At 33.6% G+C, this 21,129-nt stretch overlaps 2 protein-coding genes across 3 annotated transcripts in view; both read right to left on the bottom strand.

The window, feature by feature from the left end:
- The window catches only part of LOC111046922 (pumilio homolog 2), a 608,126-nt gene that overhangs the window by 132,295 nt on the left and 454,702 nt on the right, over positions 1–21,129 (bottom strand). The gene's annotated exons all lie outside the window — the stretch shown is intronic.
- The window catches only part of LOC120354053, a 160,344-nt gene that overhangs the window by 22,725 nt on the left and 116,490 nt on the right, over positions 1–21,129 (bottom strand). Inside the window, exon 2 of one of the 2 annotated variants that reach the window (XM_039440080.1) lies at positions 6,887–6,937. The exons of the other annotated variant lie outside the window; for it this stretch is intronic. Within the exon in view, the coding sequence (XP_039296014.1) occupies positions 6,902–6,937 (36 nt within the window). The 3' untranslated portion in view covers positions 6,887–6,901. Of the gene's footprint in view, positions 1–6,886; positions 6,938–21,129 lie in introns of those variants that run through there. 2 annotated transcript variants of the gene reach the window in all.

The raw sequence follows: 21,129 nt of genomic DNA, 5'->3' as shown, positions 1-21,129 counted from the left end.
GGGAGATGAACAAGAAGAAGAGAAAGAAGAGATATGAAGAAAAAGAAGAATAAAGAAAGAAAGGATAAAGGGGAGTAGAGGAAGAATATTGAGAAAAGAAGGGAAATGAGATGAAGATACAGGAGAAGTAAATAAGACGAAGGTGAAGGAGGTGAGGAGGACGAAGATGAAGAGAAAGAAGAATAGAGAAAGAAAGAATAAAGGGGAGAAGAGAGAAAGAATATTAAGAAAAAGAAGAGAAATATGATGAAGATAGAGGAGGAGTAAAATAAGACTAAGGTAGAGGAGTAGAAGAAGATGGAGAACGAGAAAACAGTATGCAAATAAGGCGAAGGTGAAGATAAAGAAGATGAAGATTGAAAAGAAACTAAGGAGAAAAATAAACAGCAGAAGAGGAGCAGAGGTAAAAATAGATAGAAGGAAGAGGGAATATTATCAAGCAGAGCAGTGGATAAGGAGAGAAAGGAGGAGAAGGAGCGGAGGAGTAGGGGAAGATAAGAAGAGAAAAGGATGGTAAATTAGAAGATAAAAGAGTGGATTCAGTAGTGAGTGTCAAGCTAGTAATAACTGTCAAACATTATTCACTTGATTCAACGTTCGTTAAACGTTTAATAACGTTATCCGTTTTGGTTTTGTTATAACCACTTGTGTGAATGAAAAATACATGCTACTTTGTCTAGAGGAGTTTTCAATGGGTTTCAACGTTTTCATGGGTTTTCAATGATAGAGAAACAAAATTGGAAAAATCAAAATACCAAACCACTCATCAAATTGCCAAACAACACCCAACTATTAACTCCACTTTTTCCTCATGCAAAAAATTTTAGTAATCAAATCGAATGATCAAACACTGAAGATTTCCCCACTGTTTTTCAACGGATGAAATTTTCCGGGAAAACTACAAAACTCAAAAAACCGGCACACACCGCAAGGGCCCTTGTTTGCTTTTGGTGTTACTATTTTCTTCCAGGGAGGGGGTGGGGGGCTATTAATGTAATTGAATTCAATCCGGGAAGCGTCCAACCAACCAGACAATTGTTTTTGCGGAGTACATTTCACTGGGTTTCACTTAAAAGTGTCGGCATCGATTAAATGGGAAGTGATAGTGATATTCAATAGAAGACTTTGAAAAGAATCTCACCATAGTTTTAAACATTTTCTACGTGGAAATTGAAATTTGACGGGGTTCCAGCTTCTCTCACACACTCTCTCTCTTTTTTCATCCCCTCTCACTCGCTCTCACTCTTTTTTCAACCCCTCTCTTCCTCCCTCTTTTTTTCATCCTCTTTCTTCCTCACTCTCTTTTTTCATCCCTTCTCTTCCACTATCTCTTTTTTTCTCCCTCCTCTATCACTCTCACTCTCTCTCTCATTTCATGAAATTGCACTACATGCTGATTGCGACATATCAGAGTAAAATCGTGTGTGCATTGTCGACTAATCGGCCTAATGAAATTCACCTCAATAAAAAAGCAATTTTGTGAGAGGTGGAGTAATTTTCGAGTTAAATTGCAGTATATAATGGGAGCATGTGGTTAACCCACGTTAGACTACATTCTCTTTTTTCATTGAAAGTAAAACAGTGATATGCTGAATTTTTGTATGTTTTTGCTAATTTTCATGTAGTTGAGTGGTTTGAACTAAAGCACATGGATAGTTTTTGTATAGTTTACATATTTTTTATGTAGTTGAGTAGTATATACAACAGCACATGGCTGCATGCGGTAAACCCACAGTGCATTGTAGATTCTCTTTTTTGTTGACAAAAATTGGAAAGGGAATATTAATTCATCTATTTTTCATTGATTTTTTTGTCCCATCAGCCACTATTTCGTAAATAACAATCGGAAGACAGTAATGCGCAGGTGTGAATTGAATTCGTGAAGTTTATGGAGAAGTGATTTGATACTCAACCACATAAAAAATATTATTTTTAGGAAACCTAAAAAAATATGTAAGAATTGTTATGAATTTTTGGTATTATTGCCTAAAATGAAAGAATTTAAATCCAAAACTGAGGACTCTATACAAGATTTGTATCTTCAAGTGTTACGTTACAGCCTGGGCATTGTACAACACCCCCCCCCCCACTTGAGCGTCATAGATTATATCTCTAAAAAATATGTTTTTGGTAAGTTATTTCCATTCCAATTCCTACCACTTCCTCTCTTTCTCACCCACATTCTCTTCACAGTTCTCTTTCCTTCATCATTCTAGATCTTAGTTCCTCCAAAGTCCTGGATCGTATTCTATTACTATAACGATTCCCAGTAGTTTAGTTTGGAAGATGAAGGAAGATATACATCAAAGATGAGACATATTTCATATTACAAGTGGTTCAGGTGTTATATTGTACATACAGGGAATGTACAGATATCTTAAAGATAAGTTATATTCTATATTATCACAATCCCAAGTGGTTTAGAGAGTAATATATAGATATCACAGAGATAAGATAAAGATATAGCAGACCGGCACGTGATATAACAATTACATAGCTGCGAAAGGAATTCCAGAACTTGGAGTGCCTATCATTTAGCACTTATGATTGCTGAGCTGGAACTGGGGGTGAATTTCATGTCTGTATATCACGTACAGAGAGATTCACTCGAAACTGTCAGAATTCCTTATATATAACAATAATGCTTCCCATACATACAATGCTGAATGTGAACCGACCTGAGCTAAGAGTGAGATTCATTTAAAACTGTCATAATTATTTATGAGTAACAATAATGCTTCTCATTGGACCACTGCTGACATAGGCATCAGAAGGTGTGTAATCTGGATGCTTTACTGCGGTTTTTGAGGTCAATGAACTCCAAATTTTGTGAAGTGGATGTTTATACAATAGAACTAAATCTAGATACTAGGTTATTTGGATAACAAATGTCGATTCCTCTGCAAGATACTACCAACAATATAGTTTATTATATTATGATGCAATAATAGCATGTACAATCATCTTCTTATTAAGTTTTAATAGTTTTTTTCACTTAAAATCATGCATCCACCTTTGTTTCGAATAAATTGTGATTGTATGTTTTGAAAGATGAAAGAACAGTACAGCATGTACACTAGTTTTTCCCCTTAAAACCTGCATTTAACTTTGCTATGAATTGTTTTGTATGTTTTGAATGTCAACTTGAATTCTAAAGCCGCGTTTACACCAAAGTTATTAACATTTTGTTAAATGTTAATAACTTGATCCTTATAGATTCTATTAGATTGAACGGAGCTTGAAAAACACACATGTTCATTATGTGTATGATAAGTTATGTTCAATCTAATAGAATCTATAAGGATAAGGTTACCAATATTCTGTTAATAGCTTTGGTGTAAACGTTTCGTGTGCAGTTTAACTGCATGTACACTAGATTTTTTCCCTTAAATCCTGCATTTAACTTAGCTATGAATTGTTTTGAATGTAAACTAGAATTCTAACTTGGATTTTACCTTCCAGTCACTAATAACTAACATTTTTGTTATTTCTACTTTGCTGTATTATTTTCTAATTGCTGTATTTAATTTTCTTGTATTTCTCTTATTAAAGAAATTAATTTTCTCTAATTATAAATGTCTCTAATTTATAGTAACAATTCTAGTATGTGGATGCTAGGCAACCAAAGCATAATTGGCTAAGGTCCGTATGCATATACTCGGTTTAAACCCCGTATGAACCATATTATAATAGATGCAACCGAATCTACAAGTAAACGTGGTTTAGCGTTAAACGTACTGTTAGCATATGACCCTAAGAAAGTTTTAAAGGATCATTCATAAATCTGACCCCAGACTTAATCTAATAGCAAAACACCATGTCCTAAAGCTGCATTTACACTAAAGTTATTATCACAATGTTTATTTTTCCGTCCTTATAGATTCCATTAGATTGAACATAACTTATCATACACATGATGAACATAATTATGTGCTTGTCAAGTTCCGTTCAACCTAATAGAATCTATAAGGACGGAAAAATAAACATTTTGTAATAAGTTTGGTGTAAACGCAGCTTTAGAATTCAAACTACACAGTGTATTCCAAGTGCCTATCACTTCAACGAAAATATTCGATACATCAACCCCTGATTTTCATTCTACCGACATAAATCTAACAAATAATTTATCAAATTATTAGAATCGCACGCCCCATATATTCGACACAGCCAACGCAAAATTTGACACAAGCAGAGATAATTGGTCGACAAGAAAACTCTACGAAAATATTCCGTCAAAAGATAGACGCATCCCGAGTATGTTGGGCGTCGCGCCAAATTTCGATCTGGTTAGTAATAAAGTTTGAGGTGATAACTTCACGGTAAAATGTGGGTTCACAGGATTCATGCAACGTGTATCGTATAAATTATTAGAACAAGTTGTAAACACCCGAGTTTGATGGCGAATATGAAATCACTTAGCATCGTGGGCTTCTTGGAGAATTCTAACTTACAGTGAAACGTGAACAACTTGTTGAAAAGTTCATCACTTACAATTTGTTCGAACTGGTAGTGGACGGTTTGAAAACAGTCCGGGAATGAAATAAGACGAATGACGTCATGTTTTAGGTTTTAGAGACATGATTCTAGAGAAACATAGTCCACAAGATGTCTGAAAATGTTTCTGGTGTTTCCAAGAATGCCATTAGAAATATTCCAATTCATTTTTTTGAGGAATACATTTTTTTGGATATTCATAGAATGTAAAATGTCATTTACTTTACAGTTTCAACTTCAAAATTACTTTACAAGAGTAACATGTTATCAGAATAAAGATATATTTTCTCTTTAATATTTGTTTCCATTACGAACTGCTTGTTAATAATCACTTTTGAACAACTGGATTACGACAAAGCAGTTGGATATTTATAGAAAAAGTAATAAAAAATATTTAACTAAATGAATATCTGACTGCTATGCCGTAATGAAGTTGTTCAAAAGTGATATATTTTTTCATTTGGAGACAATAGACTATCCTTATCATGAATCCTTGTGATTCCAGTGATAATACTACATAATCATATCAAATGATGTAGCCTATTTTGCACAGTCTCATACTTTAGACTTGGAATAATTAAATTTCGTATTAGAATGGCTGAAGCAGGCTTAGTTTCTAACCAGGATTCTTAGTTTAGCTTGGGTTAACCAAGGAGGAAGAAGTGGTAGAGATCTATAAGTTTCATGAATATGATTCAAGTAGTGATTGAATGTGATATGACTGCTCAATTATTTGAAAAGATCTGAATGCTCAATTTCTTGAAAATGTCTGAATGTTCAATTATTTGGAAAGATCTGAATCTGAGTTACAGTATCTGGTCGAAAACTTACATGAGACTATCAGGCTTGAAGACCAGAAGTATTATAGATATGGATGTGTTCCACGTAACGGACTTACCTGTAAAAGAGAAGAAAACATATAAATTAGTTGAAAAATACAATATAAAAAACATCTATTTTGTGAGGAAGACACATGCTATATTCAAACGTTTCAAAGAGACTATTAATTCGTAAAACCTAACTCAGAAGATGAGGATGAAATAAAATATACCAATCATGAAGATGAAGGTGGGAGACAAGAGATATGAAAATGAAGAAGGCATAAGGGAAGAAAGGAAGAAAATGGTGGAAGACGAAGAACAAATAAAGATGGGGTAAACACGGCATGGAGAAGAAGAACGGAGAAAGATGGGAGAAAGACAGGATGAAGGAAGAGAACAAAAATAATCATGAGAGAAAATTGGAAAATGTGGTGTGAGAGTAATTTGGAAGAGGACGACGGGGAGAAGATGAAGAACAATAAATAAAGAAAATCAAAAATCAGTTCATTTATAAACTCTACTAGAGATCTACTAGAGATGTGTACATTCAATTTGGGGCGGTGCCCAAGATTCATGCAACGTGTATCGTATAAATTATTAGAACAAGTTGTAAACACCCGAGTTTGATGGCGAATATGAAATCACTTAGCATCGTGGGCTTCTTGGAGAATTCTAACTTACAGTGAAACGTGAACAACTTGTTGAAAAGTTCATCACTTACAATTTGTTCGAACTGGTAGTGGACGGTTTGAAAACAGTCCGGGAATGAAATAAGACGAATGACGTCATGTTTTAGGTTTTAGAGACATGATTCTAGAGAAACATAGTCCACAAGATGTCTGAAAATGTTTCTGGTGTTTCCAAGAATGCCATTAGAAATATTCCAATTCATTTTTTTGAGGAATACATTTTTTTGGATATTCATAGAATGTAAAATGTCATTTACTTTACAGTTTCAACTTCAAAATTACTTTACAAGAGTAACATGTTATCAGAATAAAGATATATTTTCTCTTTAATATTTGTTTCCATTACGAACTGCTTGTTAATAATCACTTTTGAACAACTGGATTACGACAAAGCAGTTGGATATTTATAGAAAAAGTAATAAAAAATATTTAACTAAATGAATATCTGACTGCTATGCCGTAATGAAGTTGTTCAAAAGTGATATATTTTTTCATTTGGAGACAATAGACTATCCTTATCATGAATCCTTGTGATTCCAGTGATAATACTACATAATCATATCAAATGATGTAGCCTATTTTGCACAGTCTCATACTTTAGACTTGGAATAATTAAATTTCGTATTAGAATGGCTGAAGCAGGCTTAGTTTCTAACCAGGATTCTTAGTTTAGCTTGGGTTAACCAAGGAGGAAGAAGTGGTAGAGATCTATAAGTTTCATGAATATGATTCAAGTAGTGATTGAATGTGATATGACTGCTCAATTATTTGAAAAGATCTGAATGCTCAATTTCTTGAAAATGTCTGAATGTTCAATTATTTGGAAAGATCTGAATCTGAGTTACAGTATCTGGTCGAAAACTTACATGAGACTATCAGGCTTGAAGACCAGAAGTATTATAGATATGGATGTGTTCCACGTAACGGACTTACCTGTAAAAGAGAAGAAAACATATAAATTAGTTGAAAAATACAATATAAAAAACATCTATTTTGTGAGGAAGACACATGCTATATTCAAACGTTTCAAAGAGACTATTAATTCGTAAAACCTAACTCAGAAGATGAGGATGAAATAAAAATATGCCAATCATGAAGATGAAGGTGGGAGACAAGAGATATGAACTGAAGAAGGCATAAGGGAAGAAAGGAAGAAAATGGTGGAAGACGAAGAACAAATAAAGATGGGGTAAACACGGCATGGAGAAGAAGAACGGAGAAAGATGGGAGAAAGACAGGATGAAGGAAGACAACAAAAATAATCATGAGAGAAAATTGGGAAATGTGGTGTAAGAACAATTTGGAAGAGGACGACGGGGAGAAGATGAAGAACAATAAAATAAAGAAAATCAAAAATCAGTTCATTTATAAACTCTACTAGAGATCTACTAGAGATGTGTACATTCAATTTGGGGCGGTGCCCAAGATTATGTAACATTACAAATAACGATAGAGTTCTCAAAGTTTGAACATAAAAATATAATTCATACTAGAATCTATCGATTTTTAGGTCGATACTAGAGTCTCAATTGCTGGGATAACGCATCAATATATCAGCGCAATGCTTGATAAAAATTTATCACCCTATTCTCAAAGTTCGATAGGAAGGAAAAAACATGAATAATTTTACAGTTTGCTACTTCTTATTGCTCTACAAATTACAGGGGTCAAGTATTCGAAAACAAGCATTGAGAATTTTTGTGAAAACTTTCTTTTCGGGGAGAATACTTCCGTTCTTGCATGAATAATTCAGGCACAGTGGTAAGAATAAGTGATTTCGGTCAATATTTTTTCAATACAAACCGTGTAAAGATTTCCAATTATGAACTAGTTTTGTTGAAGTTAGAAGACAAAGTTCTATTGTAAAAACTATTGGAAACTACTTACTATTCAGAAGTTCTTTGATTGAAAGTTATACTTTCTTAAAATGCGATAGGACCTTTACATTATACTTTCTTAAAATACGATATCATCTTGACGTTTCTACTTGTATGAATAATTATTCTGGAGGTACAGTACTCACTAACAGAACTAAGGATAAAGAGTCACTTGGTGCCGGTTAAATTTTACCCGTGATTAATTCCACAATAACCAACAGAGAAATCGGTTTCTTAAAAACGCCTTCTATGATTAGTTCTCGTGAAATTAATCACGGTTAAAATTCAAGCGGCTGTTCTGCAATCGGGCCTAAGAGGAATAAAGTTTGAAACTGAACTCAAGAAAGTAGTGAACATTTCAAAACTAAAACCTATTTAAAACTGAACTGAAAAAAGTAATGAATTTTTCAAAACTAAAATCTGTATACGTAGACTGCGGTTAAAGAGTCCTGATAGAATTTATGATATCCATATTGTACAAAACAGAATCTTTAATTTTCATCTTACTTTTTACCATACCTATAGTATTTTTTTCACACTTCATACCGTAAATATAAAAGAGGGGAAAAAATTGGTTCTAGGGCATATATATCGTACCCTATTGAGATGAATGATAAACAAAGAAATATCCTATATTTTACATGCTGAATCACATTTATATACAAGCATTGAACCATTATATCAGCTTTGGAGAGATTCAAAGCACAGGTAGTCAACGAGAAACAAATTTAGCGACTGGGGCAAGATAAGAGAAAAAAGGTCACAAATCAAAAGATCGTTTCGAAAAATACCGTAACTCCAACACCCTACACAATCGATTAGGGGTGTGTCACGAGAAGTGGTAGGAAGGGAGGGTTCAGAGGGACATAAAATCGTGATTTGCCAACTTTTTAGGTCAACTCACAGACTTGAAAAAGCCGAAACTGTGAGTTACTTCACCAATAGAACCCTCGTTTGTCCAAACTTGTAATGTCTCCGAAAGCTGTTGTTTCACACTAGATAAAGTCGGGATGTTAGAATGAGTGTGTGAGAGAAATGTAGGTGAGAAAGAAGGAGAATCAGGGAGAATTTTAGTGAGACATGTCAGTATTGGTTGAATATTGGTTGATGCATTGATTGATGTTATTAACATAGGAATACTGACAACATTCAAAGTAAAAGTAACTTACTGAGATCCACTTTTAACAGTCAGTCTTGATAGAATGGGAGGTATAGATGATATTTTATTTATTTATTTAATCATTCAAAATTACACAACTTACAGAAAAGTACCACAGGCTTATAAGCCCAAAACGGTTCCAATTCTAATTTAAACAACAATCCAAATGTAGCTAGGTTATGTATCACTTAACATTCATCAATTACACACTCAATTAACAATTCAAAACACACAGAAATCATTTTTGAATTAAATTAAATCGATCACAATTAATTGGAAAATTCCAAACTTTGAAAAAACGATAACATTTTCAAGAAATACTGTCAGTTCGGCCCTGAATCTTACTATAGTGAGGTCCATGTTATAATGACAGTATTTGATAAACTTTGGTTTTGCTATCCTTGTCTATCATTCGACAAAGTCGGTGGTACTATCCTTTTCTAGGTCCACAACGATGCCAATTATGTTTTTGACAGTGTAGAAATATAATTAATTAATGCATAGAATCGGCATCGCTATTCTCCTATCTTTATCCACTGCCATTATAACGTGGACCTCACTATAGTGTCCTTGTAAATTAGTATTTGCAAAGAAAGTAAAGCTGAACTTTAAAGGTATACCTCACTATAAAAGAGGTAGGGGAGGTGGTAAAGCAGAGTATATAGTGAAAAACAGTGAAACATTTGGAAAAACAGAATGAAAAGATTTGATAGAAGAGAGGTAAGAGGAACGCGAAAGATAGAGTGCAAAAGGGAGGGAAATAGGAGAGAATTGTGTGTGAGAGAGAAAGTGTAATACATGGAAAATAAAGGGAACAGAACATTTATCAAGACCCGATATCAGTACGGGGTGTAAATGCGAGCGGTACATATTGAACAATGGAGTTTGCAACAGAAATAACTCATGGCATGTTATTCGATTAGCTACACCTGCATTTACTCACCCCCAATACCAATCCACCCCCCCCCCTAACACACACCAACAAATAACAATGGTCAATAACCGGTAAAGCTTTTGGGAATTCCATGATATTATACAGATTGTATTTAGCGTATTCTCCTACAATATGATTCTTTATTCTCTATTGATTTATACAATAAGTACATCATCAAAAATGATAGGGAGAGAAAAAAATAAGGTAAGCGTGTGCTATTCTTTCCCAAATTTAGATAAGGTTGTTGTTTATGTGTTATTGTTTTGAATGTTTGTTTTTCCTCAGATTGATTTCTAGTTTTTGCAGTTTTGACGCCTATGGTGAGGTCCCCGTTATAATGGCTGTGAAAAAATATAGGAGAACAGTGTGCCGATTCTCTGCCTTGCTACTGCCTTCTACAGAGGATAGCTGATACGGGTATATCTGATGTAATATTAACTGTTTATTCTTGTTCAGGTATCAAATTCAAATCTCAGAATTTTAAAAATTCAATGTTTATACTTGTTAGACCCTAATCCTATAAAGAAAACTATAGGAAGATATCTCATTCAGAGCACCAAACTGATATAATAAGTTGAGTTGTTTAAAATAATAAATTGCATTTCATTCGTAAAGAATCTTCATTTTTCGATGATTAAATAATATATTTTCATAATTGAGAATGGATATTTTGTTGATTTAAAATAATTCTACATTGTTGAAAACCCATCTAACAACGTCGCAGTACTTGAAAAGGATAGCGCTATCTGCTTTGTAGAATGATAGACAAGGATAGCAAAACAAATGTTGATTGAATATTGCCATTATTATGACGTCGACCTCACTATAGGAAGATTATACAAGGATGATAGATAGACAAGGATCGCAAAACCAATGTTAATCCATAATTAGAACACAAATTGAAATTGTCATCCACTTTAATTATTATGAAATATTCACAGTATAATGTGTAGACAGTACTTGTAAACAAACAGCTGAAGATGTGGCTGGTAAAGCCACGAAACCAGGTTCTGTGTATATTATAATATTTTATAATACCAATACAAACTGCCATTGTAACGTGGATCTGGCTATAGCGGAGAATGTATCCTTGTCAGTAACGTTGGTTCTACCACCACAAGAATCATCTGAAAAGTAGGACAATTTGCCTGAATATAGTAGCAGCGCAATGCTTTGAATAGGAATCGTTACGGCTCTGATTGATATGAAAGTTTCCTGCTCAAGATTCAGTCGCGGTTTCATTGAGGAAGCTATAAAAATCAATTGATATTATATTTAATGCTCCACTTGATAACAGAATACTTCGCGGTTGGTAGTGTAACGGAAATAGAATGAAGAAATTGTGGCGGACTTTTCACGCTAGGAAAATGTTTCAAACGGTTCTCGGTGATTTATTATATAGGTTGTCAGTATGATTGGAATTGAAAGAAAAGTGTGTTGGAAAACAGTAATTTACTTACTGCGTTTCCTTATTCGATATTTCATGATTCAAATCATGAATAGGATATTTTTATCATTCAGAGAGAACACTCATTAAATTGCAATTTTAACGCTATTTTATACCTCGAGCGAAATACAATAGCTGAACAAGCAACATATTTTCAATAGCAGATACGTTGTTGAAATGGAATGGAATAAAAATACACTTTATTAGGCGGAGTTAAGACTTTAAAGCCATCTCTACCACTCAACTTTGTTATTTATTATGGTTCAGTTATTTCTAAGAGCTCAATAAATATTGAACCTTTTTATAACTAGTATCCTTCAATAATTACCCCAATATCAACTTCTCAACTACACAAAAAATAGCATCCTTCATTTTCATATGTTGTATTATAAGATATTCAGATACCCTTTATAAAAATCTCGACTTCCTTCAATTATTGAACTTTCTTATGTTTTCGCAATTCAAATTCCTGTAGTCTAATTACTGTGTTTATACGCACTTGTGAGGTTGATTTTAAGTGTACTGTGATGTATTCTGAATTGTATTTCAACATTCCCTATATTAATGCACACTAAAAAGTATCTGCATATCAAAATTACTTATTCAACCAATATTACATAAGTCTCAATCTGACTACTATATATTCCGTCTCTATAATATACCTAGTTGAAAACAAGTAGGATATATTTCAAAAAGAAACATCGATTTTTTCATTTACAAAAACACAATAGATTCTGTAGTGTATTTATAAGGGTCCATTTATAGTTTTACTCCATATTTTTCTGAAGTTTTTTTTTACAGTTCGAATTAAATCTCATTATAGAGACTTATAATACAACCGGAATTAACTCAACTGAATTAACTCAACAACTGTATTTCCAATGAGTACTGTATTCTAATTAGCTCGTTTCTTGAAGAAACCTATGACAATCTGGTTCTTAACCTCCAAACAGAGATAAATTGTAGACAAGACTGTCGATCGCCCACAGACGATCTGGAGGCGTCTGACGTCTCCTCGGAGGTTACATTAGTTACCTAAGTTACTCAAGGTGTGGGCAGTTTTTCAAGGCAAGCTTAGGATCGCCTACTAAGCTACGGACCGTAAAGGGAGCGACATCTCTTTTCGTAGACTGCTAGAAAATTTCAAGGACATTCCAGTGAAATTCAGGACTTAACTGAAAGGATTCTATGAAAATACCATCGACACCTCCCATTCTAATAATACTGACAGTTGAAAATGGATCTCAGTACGTTGGCTTTACTTTGAATATTGTCAGTATTCCTTGAGAATAGAATCAATGCTTCCAATTCAATAAATGCTGACAGTTTGTAGTTGATTTCAATAGGTTGGACTACACCCAGATGTGTTGGGCAATTGGTGCCGATTGATTGATTGATTCAACTACTGTAAGGAAGTAGCCGAGAATTCAAGTGGAAAAACTCCTTAAAGTGATTGGGATAATTCAAGTTAGGAGGCGCCCTGTATTTAGAGAAAATACAATGGGTTAGGTCACAGAAAAGAGAAACAATAGGTTTATCCTTGTTACTCCGAGGCTAGGTGTTTACTAGTCCTTAATTTCAATGAAGTGATGCTTGTGATTGATTGATTAAAATATGCTATGAAGAAAAATCCAGGAATTCATTTAAAAAACTCCTTGAATGTGATAAGGATAGAACTAGGTAGCGCCTTACATTTAGAGAAGAGACTATAGGTTTGGGAGTGTAATAAAATTCTTATTCCTGTTCAGGTAATAGGTGTATTATATAACTTGATATAATTTGTATGATGTATTATTGGTTATTATAGGTATCATATATTAATTTATTATGTATAGTATATATTATGTAACTTTTCAAGATAGCTGTGGCAATAAATCAGTGATTTGGATTTTTAAATATTAATGTTTGATTGATAATTTTTTAAATTTAACATTGATAAATTATATACAATGATTATTAACACCCCAATTTATTCAATGTGACAACGTCGCATCAGCTAACGCCAACAGTGTTGTCACATTGAATATAATTATACAATCACTCGTTTGATTTCAATACCAGAATCTGGCAACGCCGACTTGTCAACTGGAAGTTCAATTATTTTTTTCTACATTTTTACTCTAAAGGTGCGTACAGATATACGCGCCTCGAACATGAGCAATTCACTTTTAATCAGCTGACTATATCTTTATTTTTTACAGAAACGGTATAAGATATAGATATAAAAAGCTTGGCATCAGTTGATTAAAAGTGAATTGCTCATGTTCGCGGCGCGTAAATCTGTACGCACCATTATATAATTATATACATACATAACTTCACTCTCATATTTTCATTTAATCCACTCTTTATTATAATCTATAATGTCCTTAATATACATCTTGAATTTGAAATCTGTAACCACTATTTCGGGGAGTCTGATAGAGATCAATAATAACATCCAAAATACAAAAAAGCTAGAGTAGATCAATAGAATTACATTCAACTCTTTTATTTGATGGCGTGGCGAAGATTGGACAGTAATGTCCACCTTAGCACCAAACACGAAATCAACTACATTTGGATTGTGAAATTAATCCAACTAAATCAATTCGCTTTAATCAAATCCATTTAAAATGGTGTTTAAACCTACCTAATGCTGAATAATGTTTGGTTAGCCCACTTCAATTACAAAGGCCTGATGAAATAAACTAATTGAACACGAGTTGGTTTCAGATTCCAAGAATTCATCAACTAGCTCATTTATTGAATCCTCTCTTTTCCCAAGCTACAGACATACTCTCCAGTGAATTTCTGCTAGGCTGGAGAGAGTAAAAATACCATTGGTTCTTATAGGAGGGTTCATAGACTTTGATTCTCCTGATGTGTAATCACTCCCATAAAAAGCAACGATTTTCTTTTTATGACTAATTAGAGAGATGAAACAGAGATAGTTAATTTTGGTAGGGTTTCCCTGGATGCAGTTATGTACCCATTTATCCATTTATTTATGTACCCTTTGTAATAATCAATATTATTAGTTTCATGACATTACCACAACGGTACGATTACCCTTCTACTTCAAATAATGCGATAATCAATTATTACATTAGTATGCTCAATCTACATCATAGAGGTTTGTTGAACTGAAGCGACAATTATTCTGAAACCTAAAAGAATATTGTTCTCAGTATTTTGACATCAACTCAAATCTAATTAAAAAGTTCTTCATTCCTCAGATAAAACAAAACAATTCACAATTTATTTGTTAGTTTAACGTGATAATATTTTTGAAAAATACACAAGTGAATAACAGATGAAAATAAATGAAATGGAATCAATTGAGATGAATTCCAAGAGATGAATTAACTAAACGTTCGATTTCAGAATCAATTTGAATTTGAATTTCAATTACAATTCATTTCATCATTATGTACATTAATTTATTGTTGGAACACCTACTTAAATTCTATTTCGTGATTGAAAAATTCCTATAAGTAACTATCACATGGAACTAGAATACTTTTGGGGGAAAAGAACGATTCCCAGCCACTTGTTTTTCTAAAGTTCTATCGTACTTCTATTCTTCATTCTTACAAAAACAGAACACATCATTGAGAGAAAAATAAGAATCTATATTCTACTAGAATAAATTTGCAAGAAGACTATCACTACTACAAAAATATTATCCTGGCGTTGACCTAGTTTCCTGTTCCAATAGTATTCCAATTATTCAATAACCCATTTCAACAGAATCCTGATTCATGAGACCAACCTGAAAGTTTCCAATTTTATCAGGCGAAAAACCAGTATCTCGATGCGAAAATTGAGGTAAAAATATCAAGTTTTCCAGGGATGTTTTCCGAGACGCTCGTCGCTTTTTTAATCAGATATTCTGAAAATGCGTTATGCATCCTAAAGCTCTCTCCATTCGGTGACCTGTGCTATAAAATTCCGCTCCAAATTTTATCACAGTTATTCGTGAAATGCCAGTGTTATGCGTCAAGAGTACGACCCTCCTACACTCTCTCTCACTCTTTCTTTCTCACTCGCACTCATAACTACATTCATAGCTATTTCTCTTACACATAAACCATTATCTGAATTCCCCTATCTACTTTTCTAATTCTTTTACACAAACACACACACTCTCTCTCTCTCTTTATTCTCTCTCACTCACCTACAATCTTTCAAAATTGGACAAAAATCATGAAGTGTAAACATAACCTATTTTTGGACAATCTCTATCTAAATTTGGGAAAGGAACAGTTTTGGGCTTTAAGCCTGTTGTTCCTTCCCCAATCATTCATAGATGAGAATGATATTGTAGCCTATGTATCAATGTATAAATAAATATTTTTTTTTATTGGATGTTGGAAAATTATATTATCATGCAATAATGAGAAAGAAATATTGCAAGACTAGAATAGGTGCAATAAAAAACAGGTACTTGAAAATTTAATTTTTCATGTGTTATAAAGGTGTTCTATGTAGGAACATAATTTACGCGTATATCACTATACGCAATTGGTTCGAATATCATGCCATTGAATTATTATTCTACAGTTAATTCTATGTAAATTGCATCAAATAGGATATTTTTGTAATTTACATGCACAATGTAAAAATATTAAAATGTAAATTATATTTAATGAAATTAAAATTAAAAAAAAAAATACTTTTTTCATCTTCTTTTATTTTTCTCAATGTTTATCTTTCTGTCTTTCTATAGTAATCCAAATTTTATAATTTTAATTATAATTCCATAATTACATAAGACCATAATCATAATTTTAGTTCTACATTAATTATTTATGGTTTATTCCTGTACAGTGCTATTTTGTTTAGTACCACTATGGGTATTGTTAGACTCAGTGGAAATCATCATGATGTATAAATAAATAATGAATAAATAATGAATAAATAATGAATAAATAATAGATAAATGAATAAATGTTAGACGATATTTTTTCACTTCCAATTTAATTTTTCGATTATCTGTTACTATTCATATCACTCTCACTCACCTGGTTCTCTCTCTTCTGCACCTCATACATTTTATTAATGTCTAAGAGCGAAAATCCAATATCATCTAATCCCTCACTCACAATGTATTTAATCTCCATCACCCTCACTCCCTCACGCATCAGTCTCCTATCTCTCTCCTATCTACCTCACTCCCGGTCGAGTGTTGATGGGAAGGATATTATTTTATATCCTTCTTAGAGAATCCACAATTATTTGTTGAAACACCGTCGATTTATGAAGTTACATCACAATATTATACTATCGTTATTCTAAAATTGCATTCAATCTTTATTATCATTGATTAATTATTTATACTTTGTAAAATTCGTTGAATAATTAGCATTACCGTCATTTAATGTAAATTAGTGTATAAGCCAGTAAATATTATAAAATACATAAATTAAGGAAACACTTATTGACATGGGCTACTTTTAAATTAATAAAACAAAATAAAATCTTATAGCACAACTTAAATAGTTCAACTATTTTAAAGTTTTTTAAAAATAAAGGGTGCTATAAGATTTCATTTTGTTTTATTAATTAAGGAATCTAATCTAATCTACTCACTCTCTCTCACTCACTTCCTATCTCCCGTAATTGCTCAACCTTGATCTATCAACACATGTCTCCCATCCCGTGCAACTAAATCATTGTTCAAACAGACACATTTCATCTTGCTCAATGTTGACCCAAAAGTAGTGGGAATAGCATTACATGAGGTAGGATGCGGTTTCCATGGCAACCAGCCAGAGGTGATCTCGTCATCGGCTTGGTTAGCAACCAATCCACCGTTGCCATGACAACCGGTAAACAAATGAAACTACAATCCACCTCACACTGTCATCGATGGTTGCATGGAAATCATCCAAGTCATCAACAAGACAAAACTGACAGAACAAAGTTCGTCTCACTCCAGTGAGATATCTGTCAGTATTCATCATAGTTAACATGAATACATCACATCTAACCAATGGTGACAGTTTGAAGTGAACGACGCGAGACTAGATTGACGTCAACAGGTCGAACTCAATTAGGGTACGTATTTTGCAACCCCTGCTATTTTCGGATAGAGGGGGTCAGAAAGGGGTGAATAGGGGACAAATGGAAGTTGAATAGGGGGTAAAAGAGGGGTGAATTGAAGACAAAGGAGGGTGGAAAAGAGGAGGGCAAAGGAGGGAGTGAGGAGGTTAACGGGAAAGAAGTTTGGCGCCGTCTCGGTGGATGAAAAGAGGTAGAAGAAAAATTGGGGAAGGAAGAGAAGAAAAATAATTATTTATTAATTTAATGATAGACAAGAGAGGTAGATGTGAATTTTATGGAAGGGGGCAAAATATGTAATTTAATGATACACAAGAGATTTGGAAAGGAAAATTGGTGCAGCCCAAGGAATAATAAATTATTTCGAAAAAAGAGAGAGGAGAAATCATGATAGGCAGATCAGAGGACTTGAAAAGTATATTGGAGAGATGAGAGAAGATGAGGCGTTTCTAGAGAAACATTTACAACAGCTCCTATCTCTTAGATGGAAAAATGATAATTTTTTTAGGATACGGGAAGATTATACAATCACATAAAATGGAGAGAAACTGAATTTTTCGAGGAAAGAACGAGAAAAATATTCCTGAGAAAAAGAAGAAGTATAGGGTGAAGCATAGGGAAAGCGGAAGAGGGATGAAGAGGAAGAGGAAGGAGAAAGAGACAGGAAAACGGAGAATAGAGACAAGCCTGCCTGAAAACTCCCTTTAATGAACATTTTCTGTGAAATTTGTAGTGACATTTTCACTTCCCTCTAGGCTCACTTTGGTTCATTAGTTGTGATTAAGCTATAATTAGTGAGAAGAAGGAAAAGAGGCACAGTGTGAGAGAAACAAAGACAGAAATAGAGAGAGTGAGAAAGAAACAAAGAAAGAGAGAGTAATTAGTTGATTGAAAGTTTCCTATTTTGTAGAATGTGAGTCTTTTTCTTGAAAATTGAAGTTTTTAATAATTCAAGAGGTAGGATAATGTAGAATAAGAAACTACCTGAGATTTAGAATTTATTCTCTTCAATATTGCGCAATAGACGATCATTTACAAACAAATCCGTTCCCCCAGGATATCCAATGAGAATTTCAACAAATCAATCATAAGATCCATCAGCTGTACTGAAAACAAACCTCTGATCCTAAAGGTATATCAATATTACACTAAAATTTCATCATCAATTAATAATCAAAACAAATCTTCCAGATGGATGCAAAAAACTGATTTGCATAATCAAAAGAGCGGAAGATGAACATGAAAGCAATTAGAAGGATAATTGTAAATAAACAGTATTCTGACCTATGATTTTCAAGTTCAATCAAGTTGTTTGATTATCCCTCTGAATTTTTGTAAATTATCTCTCTCTCTCATTCACTCTTTGATTCTCACACTTATTGCTCTCTCTTTATTCGTTTCTCACTCATTTTCTCTCTCTCTCTCCCTCTCTCAAGGGTTGTGTGGCCGAGAGGACCTAGAGTCATCACTCTTTCCTTAATAAAGTCGATTATTCAATTCTCCCGCACCCTCTCTCACTCTCTATCATATCTATCATCCTTTATCCTCTCACTGTCTAAAATCACCCACCTTTCAACAATCTCTTGTACTATTTAGTAACACTTTCCTATTAGAGTACAACATTACTCACTCCACTATCTCTCAAAACATTTCACTCTCGCTCTCTCTCTCTCTCTCTCACTCTCTCTCTCCACCCGACCCTCTCACTCTCACCAGTAGCATGAACGAATAGGTGGTGATTGTGACCCTTGAACTTTGAAGCCCCGCTGACCAAAGGTCACAGACAGGAATCGAGTTGCTTCCACATTCAGCATTCATTATAAAACATAGTTGACCATTCGGCCAATACTGACGGTTTAAAGTGAATCTTACTATAGGCGAATCCGATAACTGGCTAATAATCAACCTCAGCTCAATAGCAATTCTAGAAGTGAAAGCTGTACAGCTTGGCAGTACGGAAATCAGTTACCGTTATTAAGGTTAATTTCGACAATTATATTATCGTCTTCATTTCAGGAAATGAGCCATTAGTAGTCTTTCATTCAACGACGGTAAATTCTCAGAGATTATATTGCAAATAATTATATGATAATACTGTATTCTTTTAAAATAAATCTAATCCATTGGGGTGAGACCATATTAGACGTTTTTAAGGGAGTTTATCAGGCGCAAACCCAATCAGCCAATCTGAGAGCTTCCTGCCCTAGCGACTTATAAATTACTTTGTATTGGTAATGAGTAATTGAAGTAATTACCAATGGGTAATTGTTGAAACGCCTGAAAAAAAGACTTATATGGTATCGCTCTTGGGGTAATATTAAGTATCATTATCCTAATGAAAGTTGTGAGCAGAATACATTGAAATCACCTCAAATTCAGATTTTCGCGGTTTTTAGTGATTTGAACTCACTCTCAGAACTTGATGATATATTCAAATAATTTAATTCAAACACAAAATTTTAAAAAAGGTTGAAAATGGGAAATAACAGTTGAGAATGAAAATTATAGCCTCAATATTAATAACAACTGGCCTAGAGAAAGAACAAAATCCAGATGCAAGTCCGTAAAAATGTAGAATGGAACATGGAAATCCATTTCTATCAAACAGCTATCTACTGGACTAATCGATTGGCTAGCACCTCGTGAACCTGAAAAGAAATGGAAGGAGAGTGTGAAGAGAGAAAAGAGAGAGAGAGAGAAAGAAAGAATAGGGAGCAGCAGAGATATCGCCAATAACACCCGAAACACGAAGCTTCTTGCAAAAATAACAGACGAACAGTTTCTGTGATAATGGATGTGTAGCAAATCTATTTTCTATTGACAGCTCAAATAAATACTATAGAGTGAATATCAATATTTCACCAAGATTCATGAAATACTGTAAATATGTTTTCAAGAAATACTGAAGAATATCAATAACTGCATACATAAACATTGAATAACCTCAGTATGAAACTTGGAGTAAAATAAGTAATTTACTTTACTCCTCTATTTAAAAACACATTAAATCTCCACAACACCTCCAACACAATTCGCACAAAGGAAACCCTTAAATAAACAAAACCGAGTTACAACTTCAAAAGTCCGACTTGAAACAAACTCGTTCTATTTTCTCGCAATGTTTATTAAACTCTCAACACTATTTGTAGATGTTACACATGTAAAGAATGGTATCCAGATATCTCTGCCAAGGATAACTACACCGAAAAAAGATGTAACAGTTATCCTCATTGGTCAATTAGCGGAGTAAATTGTCCGAGAACAACACACCTCAGCCCCAAACTAATATTAATGCGATCCAAGCTACAAATAACATTGGGAAGGATTGGAATAACAGTATACAATGCACAGAATCGGATATGGAACTGTATAAACATGAGTGAAACCGCACACAAGAGAAAAAGAATTTGTGTGAGGTGGAACATAAAAATAGCAACCAATGATACCTATTCGTAAGTTGAGGGGGACTATATATGATTTGGTTTGTTTGTTTTAATTTGATTGGAAAAAGAACATAAGTATCAATTATCTTGGGAAATCTTCAGGGTTCTTCCAAATGTGTCTACTATAGGTCACTCGTAAAAGCTTGTGAAACCCCTACTGGATTGTTATCCTGTTCACCTGTACTGAAGACATAGAATAGAGATAAGTAGATGGCTAGAT

The sequence above is a fragment of the Nilaparvata lugens genome, chromosome 13 (assembly GCF_014356525.2).
Source record: "Nilaparvata lugens isolate BPH chromosome 13, ASM1435652v1, whole genome shotgun sequence".
Taxonomy (NCBI): domain Eukaryota; kingdom Metazoa; phylum Arthropoda; class Insecta; order Hemiptera; family Delphacidae; genus Nilaparvata; species Nilaparvata lugens.
This window is presented reverse-complemented; position numbering and strand designations above follow the sequence as displayed.